Genomic DNA, 12,334 nt, shown 5'->3' with positions numbered 1-12,334 from the left:
TGTGCAGTGGGGGCAGGATTCACCTGGAAAGCCCATGGGATCACACTCAGTCTCTTAAAATGTTAAAAGTTATTATACATACATTTTAAATAAATACATTTTAAAAGTTATTATAATTATAATTGCTCCTTCACTTGTTTTATTTTCTGTCCTCAAGTTGCCCGTTGCGATTGTTATTGCTCCTTTCTTCGCTTTTCTCTGGTTCTATGTATCCCCTCCCTTTCCCTGTTTACTGTAATGTCCATTCTATAAGTTTGCTGTAAACCGATATGATGTCTCCACTAATATCGACATAGAAGATACTTTAAATAAATTAAAAATAAATAAATAAAACTGATCTTGCCTTGGCTCTTAAGGATTGTCTCCTTCCCAGGTACCCTCTCCGAATTTAGGAATCCTTTATCCAAAATACACAGTAGGAAATCCTAGTGATGCAGCCAGTCCTCTCAGCAAGTCTCCTTTTCCAGTGGAATTTAGGAAAAGAAACTTCACAGAATCCTTTGGCTGGAACTTCTCCTGCAATTTCCTTCCAACCACATGAGAATGTGAAAGACACTCTCACAATGGAGAGGAGACCAGGCCACTTGCCTTCTCCTATCCTGGAAACCAGAGAGCAAGCAGCCTCTTTCCAGCTCCCTCGTCAATGACTTCCCAGGAGGGGTCCTTTAATAACTTTTACATTTCTGACGCTCCCCTTAGGGATGGACCCTCCTATCACTCCTAAATGAGTTAAGCGTGCAGGGGGGTAACTTGCTGGTGCGGCTGTTACTATCCTTAATCAATAAGCCTTGATTCTTTTGATGGAACTCTAACATTGCTCTCTGCTTCAACCGCAGGGGAAAAGGGGAATTGGATTCAGACAGTAATCAATAAGGGTACCTACTTTTATGAGGGGAGTGGACAGAAAGAGGAATTTGGATTCAGAGAGAACCAACATTAATGACTGGTCAACACTGTCGCTTGGCCCTAAATCTGACTTCAAATTTACTGATACACAGACATTAAGGGAGAAAAAAAAAAAAAAAAGACTGCTTCTATGATCAAGTCCATAAGCAAAGCACGTCAAGCAGCACTGACTGATACATGGGGGTAACCTGCATGGCGCGGCAGATACTACCATGGGAAGCTTGCTGGGCAGACTGGATGGACCATTTCTATGTTTCTATTACTCCCTTGGAACCTCACATTACTAGAATATTCCTCATCACAACATACACAGAAAAAAAACTAACCCCCTCTACATTCATATCCCTCTCCTAAGTAAATATACATAAAAAGAATTATAACAGTACAATAATACTGCACTAATGTATATATTAGTTATAAAAGCATCCTCAATAAATGAAAGAATACAGACTTTGAGACAACCCGAATGTGTATTTTCAAATGTTAGCAGCAGATTTAATAGTACTCCAAGACTTCTAACCTGCTCACTAAAGGAAACCGATACCCCCATCTATGAGTATCTTACTGGCCAAATTTCCTGCCAGTTTCTTCTTTATCCACAAGGTTTTTGTTAATGAAGGATTCAATTTTAACTGTGGGCCTTCACCCAGAACACTCTATGCCTTAAGCCAGGGCTTCCCAAACCTGTCCTAGGAACCCCACAGCCAATCATGATATCCATAATGAATATGCATGAGATAAATGTTCATACCTTGGGTCTCTAAAGTATGCAAATTATCTCATGCATATTCATTATAAATATCTTGAAAACCCGACTGGTTAGGTGTGCCTCCAGGAGAGAACACTGCGCTGAATCACCTCCTCATGCTCACATAGACTCCACATTCCCAAATAACACTTTCTGTATATGATCTATTAAACAGGTTCCCAGATGACACACTCCTAGGTCTCCTTCCTAAAAATCAATCTTTAGTGCTTAAGTTATATCAGACTCTTCATAAGCATCGTTAGCTTTCTTTGACTTAAAAAAAAAACCAACCCATGAAAACATGTTGTAGATAAACTATGGAGACTACATGAATCCATTGCTTCAACATCTCTAATACTCTACACTTGCGCTAGCTGCATGGATGTAGGCTATTGATGTAGGTGTCCATGTTTGCCCCTAAAAAGATAGCCCTGCTCTTTACATTCATTTTGTGGTTTCAAATATTTTAAGTGTCCTCAGTGTGCTAAGGAAGAGTACTGCTCCCCATTAGGAGGGATGAGTGTATAAAACCCCTGCAATCCAGAAGGCAGTCAGGAGAACAATTCCAAGATCTGGAGTCCTGTTGTGTGGTGGGACCATTCTCTTCATAGGAAAAGTTCAGGACATAAGTAATCCTAATCAAGGGAGGTGGCTGGGACCTGAGGGAGAAGTTGGCCAGGTCTCAATTGAGGAAAAAATTCCAGGATGAAAGGATGTTTTGGGGCATCAGAGCTTGAAAGGAGAAAAGAGGTCCAGAAGAGCAACTGATTCTAAGCAACCCCGAGGAGAAAGGGATTCCTTGGAAGCTAGGGGATGAGTGTACTGGGAGGTCTCACAGGAGGGCTTATCCTGCCTAGGAAAGTCCACAGTCAAAACACCAATTCAACACAAATGAGCCAGAGACTCCAGACAGGCAGAGAAAAAAGAAGCAGAAAGAGGAACCTTTCAGCATCCAAAAGGTGACGTGGAGAGCCCGGTGCAAAGGGTTCCTTCCCTTAAGAGCTTAACTTGTTCGGAAAGCGGGTGGAGAGTCTGCATTGGGGGGGAGGGGGGTTGTTTTGTTTCTTTACTAATATTGGACTAGTGTTGCTATTGGTGCATTAGCTTATCCTGTTCAGATCTTTTCACTTGCCTTGAGTCAGTAAAGATTTTCTTTCTGGACACCAGAGCGGCTATGAAGGGCGTTTCTTTGGTGTTCCTGGGCTGCTGAGCAGGAAGCGCCCCTGGGTGAACAAAGCCCAAAGGGCCTTGAAAAAGACGGAACTTTCCTCTCGGTGGGCGAACCCCGGGAGGTCACGGGGTCCGTGACCCTCCCCGCGCCCAAGAGCTGACCTGGATTGGGGGGGGGAGCTACACTTCCATGGAAGCCGGTTAGGAGGAACTTTTCAAAACAGTGAACAAAACAGCACGTTAAAGGGGACCGTTTTACTGCTTAACGGCCCGGGGCTCGCATCTTACTCGGAGGAGCAGCTGCTGGAGTCCGTGTAGGAGGCGGAGGAGCCCCGCTCGCTGCCTTCCTCTTCCTGGCGCTCCATCTCCCGGGCCCCCCGTCCGCCCCTCGGCCCCTTCCTCTCACGGCGAGGGGGTGCGCGAGCTCCTCTACTCTCTGAGCGCCGCCATGATCGCGTCATCCGGGGCCCCGGCGCGTCACGTGCTCTGCTTTCCCCAAAGGCGATTGGCTGCGGGCTCGTAGTCCTGGAGACGGCGAAGCTTTCCCGGCTGCCGAACCCGAAACAGAGCTAGGGCAGGGAGAGACAGAGCGTAATGAAGGGAGGGCAAGAGACTGTAAAGAAAAAGAGAAGACAGTAGAGAGAGGAAAAAGTGAAGACAGTAGAGAGAGGACAGGACATAAACAGAGGGAGGAGGGAAAGAAAGTGTATAAACAGGCAAGAGTGAGAGAGACAGTCTGGGTAATGATGGGGGGGAAGGGGGGGTGGAGAAGAGGCTCTCCGTGTATATGAAAGAGACCTAGAGAGTCTCTGCATAAGCTGGGAGGGGGAGAACCGGTCTCCTTTAAAGAGGGAAGGAGGGGGAGAGACAGTCTTTTCAGTATAAACTGAGGGGATGGAAAGAGTGTGCATAACACCCAGAGTGACTGAGAACCCTCTCTGTGAGAGAATCAGAGAGAGAATGCATATAATTCAAACTCAGAACATGTAGGTTTGTCCAAAAAAGGTATTTTGCTACCAAATCCAAAAAGTAGACAAAAATAGAAACAGAGAAAACAGGAGTGCTTAGGGATCACCAGGGCCCTTTAATCTTGCCATTCCTGATACACTACAGCACCTCACTTCCTTGCATGTAGAGAGCCTCTATGCTTAGTCTATGTTTTCTTGAAATCCATTACTGTTTTGGCTTCCACCAGTTGGATGTATCCATTCTTGCTGTGAAGACCTATTTTCTAATGTTACTCCTGAGGTTAGTAGGTAGCACATTTAGAAAAAATTAGAGCAAATTCTTTCACTCAACACACCATTAGAATCTGGAATTCATTGCACTACCGCTTGATGGTCAGATCCAGGCCAGCGTCTGGGCTCTGCTCTCAGCACCTTGCAGCAATGAGACAACTGTGGTGGCCCTTAAACATGTAGGAATTTCTTTCTGAGAATGTGTAATCATGCATGCCTCTTCTTCCTGGACACAGCATAAACCCCGGAGTATAGTAATTAATGGGCAGCACGCAGGGCACAAGGTAATTAACTGAGGCGGCTGCCCACACCACACTGACTTCTCCCTTCTCCTGCACTTGTATATTGCGGGAACTGATTCTGCTCGGCCCATTCTGCTATGAGAAGTTTAACCCCTGCTCTGATCCAGGAGTTAAAGTTCTCTTAGTAAAACCATCAGTGCTGTGGGGTCTGTAGTTTAGCCCACTTCTTTGCGCTGCAGGGTAATAGCTAATAAGCTTATTACCCTTCAATTTGCAGGAGATGCACTAATCTTGTAGTAGCTTTTTACTCTCACTTTACTACATGTTTTTTTTTCTGTGCTAAAACCTCTGTTACATGCTGGGGTTATGTTAGTTCTGAAAAACCCACACTGAAATGGGCACAAAAAGCCAAGCTAGTGTCAAATGCGGCTTATTACACTGGCCCAGAGACAGGGACTTAATCCCAGTACATAGTGGAGGAGCACATAACTTGAGCAAGGAAAACATCAATACACATATAGAAAGGGAATAGAAATTTGGATGAGCAGCTCTCTGGTGTTTCTAAAAAATAAAGAAGATGAGGCTCCAAAGCTCATGACTACAGCATCATTTTTTTTTCTGGTCCTTTAAAAGTTATCCTAGCCTACAAACGGTTCAAGTTTCCTCCAGGACTACCATGGCTAGTAGAACTCTCTACACTACAAAAATATAGAAATTAGTATTTGTGGTACTATTTTTAATCTAATATAGTTTTATTACATAGGTTTTCAGAGCTATCCAGAGTCTACAGTTTTTGATGTACTCTATACAGTTCTAGAGGCTACATCTTCAAAATAATATAAACCAGTTAGAGTCGGTCCAGAGGGAGGCTACTAAAATGGTCAGTGGTGTTTGTTCTAAAGCATAAGGGGATAGACTCAAAGATCTAAACATGTACACCCTAGAGGAAAGGCAAGATGGGGGAGATATGATAAAGAAATTTAAATACCTCCATGGTCTCCATGCAGAGGGGGTAAAGCTCTTTCAAAGAAAAGGAGGTTCTAGAATGAGGGGTCACGTGAAGATGGTGAAAGGGGGTAGACTCAGCAGTATTCTAAGGAAATATTTCTTTACAGAGAGTGTAGTGGATGTAGCATGGGTATTAGATTGGGATGGGCCATAGGAGCCATGGCTCGACCAAAATCTGGCTCTTCCTGCAGAGTTACTGAGGGAGATCTAGGGCCGTGTCAGGCAGGCAGCAGCATGTTTGGTGGCAGGAGGAGGAGAGACGCAATGATGGGCCCTGTCCTGCACCTCTGCAGCCCTGGGTCCGACTGCTGCTTTGAATCATACAGGACTCTGTATAGCCACACAGTTCAAAGCAGCAATCAGAGCAGGAGGCAGAGGAGGAGGATGCAGCCTAAGGTACCACTGCTCTTCTCTTCCTGCTGCTGATAAGCATGGAAAGGGGGAATCATAGGGGGTGGGGTGAAAAGGAACAGAGCTTGGTTGGCGTGGGCCCCTCCCCCCAACCAAAAATGTGTTCTGGGTAGCAGAGACAAAAACAATATCTGAATACAAGAAAGCATGGGATAAACACAGAGGAACTCTGATGGAGTGGTAGGGATTTTAAAGCTGAATAGTTGGTATGGATGGGCAGACTAGACAAGGCAGTCTCTCAAACAGCAGTATGTGCCATCACTTGCAAAAACAACATCCATTAGTGTCAGTGTCAGGGGGAGGCTGGCACCAGTCTGGGAACCCCATCCTCCACTCAAAGCAGCCATAGAAAGAGTAGCAAAGTGACAGCAAAGGGGAAATCAGAGGGGGGAGGTGATGAAGGACATAAGAACATAAGAACCTGCCATACTGGGTCAGACCAAGGGTCCATCAAGCCCAGCATCCTGTTTCCAACAGTGGCCAATCCAGGCCATAAGAACCTGGCAATTACCCAAAAACTAAGTCTATTCCATGTAACCATTGCTAATGGCAGTGGCCATTCTCTAAGTGAACTTAATAGCAGGTAATGCACTACTCCTCCAAGAACTTATCCAATCCTTTTTTAAACACAGCTACACCAACTGCACTAACCACATCCTCTGGCAACAAATTCCAGAATTTAATTGTGCGTTGAGTGAAAAAGAACTTTCTCCGATTAGTTTTAAATGTGCCCCATGCTAACTTCATGCAGTGCCCCTTAGTCTTTCTACTATCTGAAAGAGTAAATAACCGATTCACATCTACCCATCCTAGACCTCTCATGATTTTAAACACCTCTATCATATCCCCCCTCAGCCGTCTCTTCTCCAAGCTGACTGGGTCAGAAATACATAATGTTCCTGCTTTTATGGTTTAAGACAGTGGCAGGAACATGACTAGGGCAGTGAGTGATGAGGGTTACAAGGGGATCCATTGCTTGCATACTTGCTATACCTGGCAGTAAGGGATCCCTCAGGGCTGGGGGCCAAGGAAGGCAGCAGTTTTTTTTTCTGCAGGCACTAATAGAGTGATGCAGAAAAACAGCAGGTCATTTTAACCAGAGCATGAAGGATGGGCAGCAGCTCAGTGAGAAGCAGGGAGTGGGGGTGCATCTGCACCAGCTTATTCAGGATGTAGGCACCAGGTGGAATTGCACCTATTTGATGATGCAGAGGTTAGCAGAACAACAGGTACTCCTTCACAAGTTGTTTGTGGACACTGAGATTGGTATGGATTGCTCCCTGAGGCGTCAGAGTTTGTTACACATGATACAGGTGGTACAAGCCCTGAAGCCCTTCAAGGATGCCAAGGAGGATCAGAGTTCAAAAACAACCACCTTGGGTAAGGTCATTCCCATAATCAATATTCTGGAAAGGTTACAGGGTTTCCTACAGGAACAGCGGCTGGCCTCTGAGGTGTTAGTAGTCTTTTTGTTTTTTTCCCCACTTTCCAGGCACTTCAAAGCAGATTAAGTTCAGGCACTGTAGGTATTTCCCCGTCCCCAGGGGGCTTTTTCTCATTCTGTGTCTATGAGGAAAATGCCTTGTAAACACCCCCTCTAAGTTTGTACCTGAAGCACTAAAGGTAGAAGTGACTTGCCCAAGGTCACAAGAAGCAGCAGTGGGATTTGAACCCTGGTTTCCAGCCTATTGCTCAAACCACTAGGCTGCTCCTTCATGCTGTCCTGGACTCTGTACAGCTGCACTTGCAAAATCAGCTGAATCCTCTCACCCAGCTGGACCCTTACATGCTGGCTACCCTGTGTGCCCCTCAGATGAAAGGGAATATCAGCAGCATCTTGAAAGCTTCTTCTTCTTCCTCCTCCACCTTTATCTGCCACCTCCCCATGGCTACCACTCCATGAGCTCTCCTGCCATGGGCCATAGATTCAGCGGTTGGCAACAGAGATCAGAATCTCCCCCGACCCTCCTCCCAGCATAGGAAATCCCGGCACAAAACTGCAGTCCTGCGGTTCCTTGCAGGGCCCATCAAGCTCACGGACACGGACCCTGTGGCCCTGCTGGGCTCATAGCCAGGGGCGGTTCTATCATGAGGCAGGGTGAGGCCGCTGCCGCTTCAGGTGGAAGAATTTTGAGCTGGCGAAAAAAATGTCCCTCTCAGAGCACCACTGTGGCACCCGCCTCACCCTGCCTGCCCCTGCGCGCCGGCATCGGCAGAAAAGAGGAGGGTCGCTGCTGCGGGTTTGCCGCCGGAAGCCAGGCCGGCAGCAGCTGAAGGGAGGTAGGATGTCGCTACCGCCACCGGGAGACCAGGCTGGCAGCATGAAGGAGGGACACTGACGCAGCCGGAAGCTGGAATGAGGGGGGACGCCATCTCATCCCTCACCTCAAGCTCAGGCAGGTTGCCTTGAGCCGCCCCCTGCTCACAGCGCTGTGGTTTGTCCAGATTTCACCGTAGTTGCCCAGCATTTCCTTTCCTGCCCCCATCAATCGGAGTGTGCCCAGTGAATGGTTGTTCTCAATGGCGGGGGGCTTCACGAGTCCACATTGTTCATAGCTGGCACGATGGGTCCACATTAAGGGAAACCCTGTGCTGGGTTTCCCTTAATTTACATGTGAATCACGGGATGATCGAGCGCACAGCTACACCAAACCACTGCTCGCATTTGTTTGGCCTCGCTTGCCTTGCTAGGTTGTTGCCAGTCGCCATGCTTGTTGCTCTGCCTTGCTCTCTGATGATATTGTGGTGTTTTGTGGCTCACAAAAATAACAAGAGAGAACCTTCTCCTGTCCTGCCCCTCTCTGGATGCCTTGGGATCTTGCAGCCTTGCTGCTGCTGCCGACTGCCCTGCTTGGTATCTGGTTCAGTGCACTGCTGTGTCGTTGGCCCACTGTTGCCACCTGGCCTGCTTCTCCTGCCCCGTCTCCTCCATTCGCTGCCTTGCTGTGCCGTTGCCCCTCCTCTTGCTATCTTACTTCTCACTCAGTCAGGCCGATGCAATACTGTGCACTGTCCACAGCTCACAGCTCAACACATGACTGGGCATGCGTTTTGGACGTGCGTCCATAAACCCTGAGGCAAAACAGGGGTTAGTGCATCCAAAACCTGCGTCCAATCGAGCGCATAGGTATGTTAAGCGCCCAGGCCGCGGGCCCATGCGGCCAGCTCTCCTCACCTTCAGAAGGCCCCGTCCCCCACTGGTTCCTGTCGCCAGTTCCTGCCACCGCGGCCTGCCTCAGCCCTTGCTGTGTCTTCAGATGCCGACGCCGTTTCCCACGGGCCCCCCTGGTGCACGCTCGCGCTGTCTCCCGCCATTTAAAGGGCCAGCGGCGGGAAAGTTACCCGCGGCCCGGGAAGATGACGTCAGGCAAGGCAGGGTATAAATACCCTGCCTTGCCATTCCCTCCCACCTCGGCAGCAGATCCTGCTCTGTCCAGAGTGCGAGTTGCTCAGCGTTCCTGATCCTGTCCCTTCGGATTGCTCTTCTGGATTTGACTTGGTACCTTCCCGGATTCCATCTTGCCTGCCGCCTGTCCTGACCTCTGGCCTGCTCACCGACTCCTCTTGTTAGCCGCCTGCCCTGACCTCTGGCCTGTCACTGGATCTCCTTGCCTGCTGCCTTCCCCCGACCTCTAGCACATCCGACTTTGCTTCTGCCTTCTGGCCCCGGTACCCAAAGGCTCAACCTACGGGGGACGTGGGCTGGAATAGGTGAAGGTCCAGTTGGGTCCCCTCTCTTCCAGCACTTGACTTCCGACCACAAGGACCTTCGGAGGGCTTCCTCCCGAACCTTGACTCGGCTCAGGGGGGTCCATCTCCTTAGCACCTCCTTAACTGGCCAAGGTCTCATCCCTCGCCTCAGGCTGCAGATTGCCTTGAGCCACCCCTGTATGGGTCTGACTTTGAAGGTCTTTGCTGTCCACGGGGTAGGTCTTGCCCTTTTATCACCTCTGCTGTAACGTCAGTACACGTTACACAGAAATCGGTCATGTTTGGAAGATTTAAAGAACTGCTCTGCGGTTTTGCCAGGTTCGGTACAGAAATGCCATGCCGAACTAGGAATCGGCCTTCTCGCCCCAAGGGCTTGTGCCTGACGAGGGATCTGCAAGAGCAGCATTTTCCAGGAAGCCGCCTGTAGGGGGGGGTAATAGGTGAGGAGGCAGCTTTACCCCCGACTTCAAAACAAAGATGTGATTTCACTTCTGTGCTGGGGAGCGGGGGGAAAACAGTCTGAATTATATTGAAAGGAAAACCATTCTCCCATGAGAATCTGCAGCAAAAGGTGGGGGATCCTAAGTAGCTGCTTCGGGTTATACGTTTATTTATTTCAAAATTTCCTATACCTCTTTTTCAGCCCTACAGGGTCGCCCAGGGTGCTGGGCAATCAACACAACAGCTTAATCCCCCCATCCTTCTCATCCAACCCATTTATCACAAAATCCACCCCGCCCCCTAAACACTAAAAAAGCCCCACTAGCAGCCAAACAGCAACCTCCCCCCCCCCCCATCTAAAAAAAAAAAAGAATCCAGACCTCCCCTCCAACCCACCCCAGCCTGAAAGTATCCCAAGCACTAGGGGTGCGGGGGAAAGCAGTGCGGTCACAACACTATTCAAAAAAGCCTACCCGGCCGACAGCTAACCCCATGACACCCACAGCAACCACTCCCAAACTGAACGTCAACCCGCACATAACCCACCTTGGGAACTCTTCAAGGTCTTTTAAACATTAGCTGTTACAGCACATTGGGAACTCTCTATAATCTCTTTAAACCTCAGCTGTTATGGTCAAGATAACCAAGAGCTAGCATTATTTTATTTTATTTATTTTACATGGATATATAACTGGATGTGTTACAAAACCGTTCTTCGCTGTAAGTACACTATGTCTTGAAAATAGTGTGACCTATAATCGCACTATCTTACCGTACATTACGTAAACCGATGTGATACCCCAGGGTGAATGAAGAGACAAATAAATAAACAAATAAACACTGCTACAGGATTTTGGGGCTGTGGCAAGTTGCTCGGGGCCAGCAGCGCTGTCATCTCCTCAGGTGCCCTGGTCGCCCGCAGGTAGCCCCCTAATGCCAGCAGACACCTCCGTACCTGGGTGGCCACCTACTTGAAGAGCTTCTGTTGAAATACTTGTTTTGAATTATTATTCTTCTGCTTTTGAGGCACTCCCTCAGCGGGTCCGGCTCATTACAAGCTTCGGGCTCTTTGTCCCCCCCCCAATGTCTGGAAGGCTCCCTTCTGACCTCCTCCTGTGGCAGAGGGGGTGGGGGGAGGAGGGGGATGCAGGCTCTCCTGCAGGGTGCACACAGTCACCAGACTAAGCCCAAAGTGATGTTTGTAAAAGAAGTCTCCCCACTGACTTCCTTTCTAAAGGGAATGTAAAGCTCACCCAGTGCTGGCATTGCAGGATCTGAGGCAGAGCCTATAATGAGTTCCTCTTATCCAGGGGAAGCTTTGCCCGATCGCGGGCTCTGACCTTAAAGCTGCCCTTTCACGCCTGCAGGATTGCAAGATCGCCTTCCCTTCTGCAAATCCTTACGAGACGTGGCTGGGAAAGGGTGAAAGGGTCACCCAGCAGCCCTGCCCCAAGGAAACCCCCGGCAGCCAGTCCATGCCTCCGGGTTCAGATCTCTCCTTCTTTCCCTTCTGGTCCCGATAAGCTGGGGGAAGGCTTTTCTTTTTCAAGCCGTCCTTTTCCCGGGGGTCTCCGGCGCCGCTGCCCGCCCATCCTTCCCACTGACCGTGCGGGCTGCTCTCTTCTTGTCTTCTCTTTCTCCCTTCAGATTATTGCTGCCTTTCCAAGGATCTGCTCAATCCCACGAACACAACAAACTGCAATAGCATTTCTGCAAAAGCGGGTGGAAGGGTGGCCCCCTCTGCTCGGAAAACGCCGCCAAACCCTGCTCTCTTAACCTCCCAAACCCTTAACCCCGCAGCATCTCCCCGCAATGAGCTTTTTTGCCCTTCCAGTACCATCAAAAGATGATTTGCCAGCGCCCAGGGACCCTTCCCCAGAGAGGACCTCGGTGTCAATAATCCCAGTCTCCCGCAGGACCAGGGGAGCTTCGGGGGGCCCAGCAAGCTCTCCGAATCCGCTTCGGACTGCGGGAGGGAAGGGGGGGGGGGACTGAGGGCGCCCCTGAACTGCGCGGGCAGGAAGCCGAGAGCGGAGTTCGAATCGCGCCCCCGCGCTCACCTGTGCAGGAGGACGCTCCGCAGCGAGTCCAGCTCCTCCAGGCTGCGGCCGCCGGACATGCCAGCACCATCGCCGGGGCGGCGGCTCCACCACGCGCCCTCTGCGCGGGGCTCCGCGAGGCAGGCAGCATTGCACGAGCCGGTGGGCGGGGCTGCGGGACACCGGGCAGCCAATGGGCAAGCTGCGGGGAGATGCAGGGGGACACACGGGCAGCCAATGGGCAAGCTGCGAGGAGATGAAGGGGGACACACGGGCAGCCAATGGGCAAGCTGCGAGGAGATTGGGGGGGGGGGGGGGCGCGAGCTGGGGGCTCAGGGAAGGAGATGGAGGGGCTGTTGAGCCACTGCGTTGCCACCTTAAAGCCTGCTCATGTTGAAGGTCACCGCTTCCGCTGTGTGA

At 49.7% G+C, this 12,334-nt stretch overlaps 1 protein-coding gene across 4 annotated transcripts in view; it reads right to left on the bottom strand.

Annotated features, from left to right (window-relative positions):
- INTU (inturned planar cell polarity protein) overlaps positions 1-12,035 on the bottom strand; it is a 257,263-nt gene extending 245,228 nt beyond the window's left edge. For 2 of the 4 annotated variants that reach the window (XM_029589506.1, XM_029589682.1), the window contains exon 1: positions 11,936-12,035. In XM_029589506.1, the coding sequence (XP_029445366.1) occupies positions 11,936-11,994 (59 nt within the window). In that variant the 5' untranslated portion in view covers positions 11,995-12,035. Of the gene's footprint in view, positions 1-3,112; positions 3,343-11,935 lie in introns of those variants that run through there. The other 2 variants (XM_029589593.1, XM_029589420.1) reach the window with 2 other exon arrangements.
- Between the last annotated feature and the right edge of the window lie 299 nt (positions 12,036-12,334).

The sequence above is a fragment of the Rhinatrema bivittatum genome, chromosome 1 (assembly GCF_901001135.1).
Source record: "Rhinatrema bivittatum chromosome 1, aRhiBiv1.1, whole genome shotgun sequence".
Classification (NCBI taxonomy): domain Eukaryota; kingdom Metazoa; phylum Chordata; class Amphibia; order Gymnophiona; family Rhinatrematidae; genus Rhinatrema; species Rhinatrema bivittatum.
Note: the sequence above shows the minus strand (reverse complement) of the source record. Positions and strands in the feature narration are given on the sequence as shown.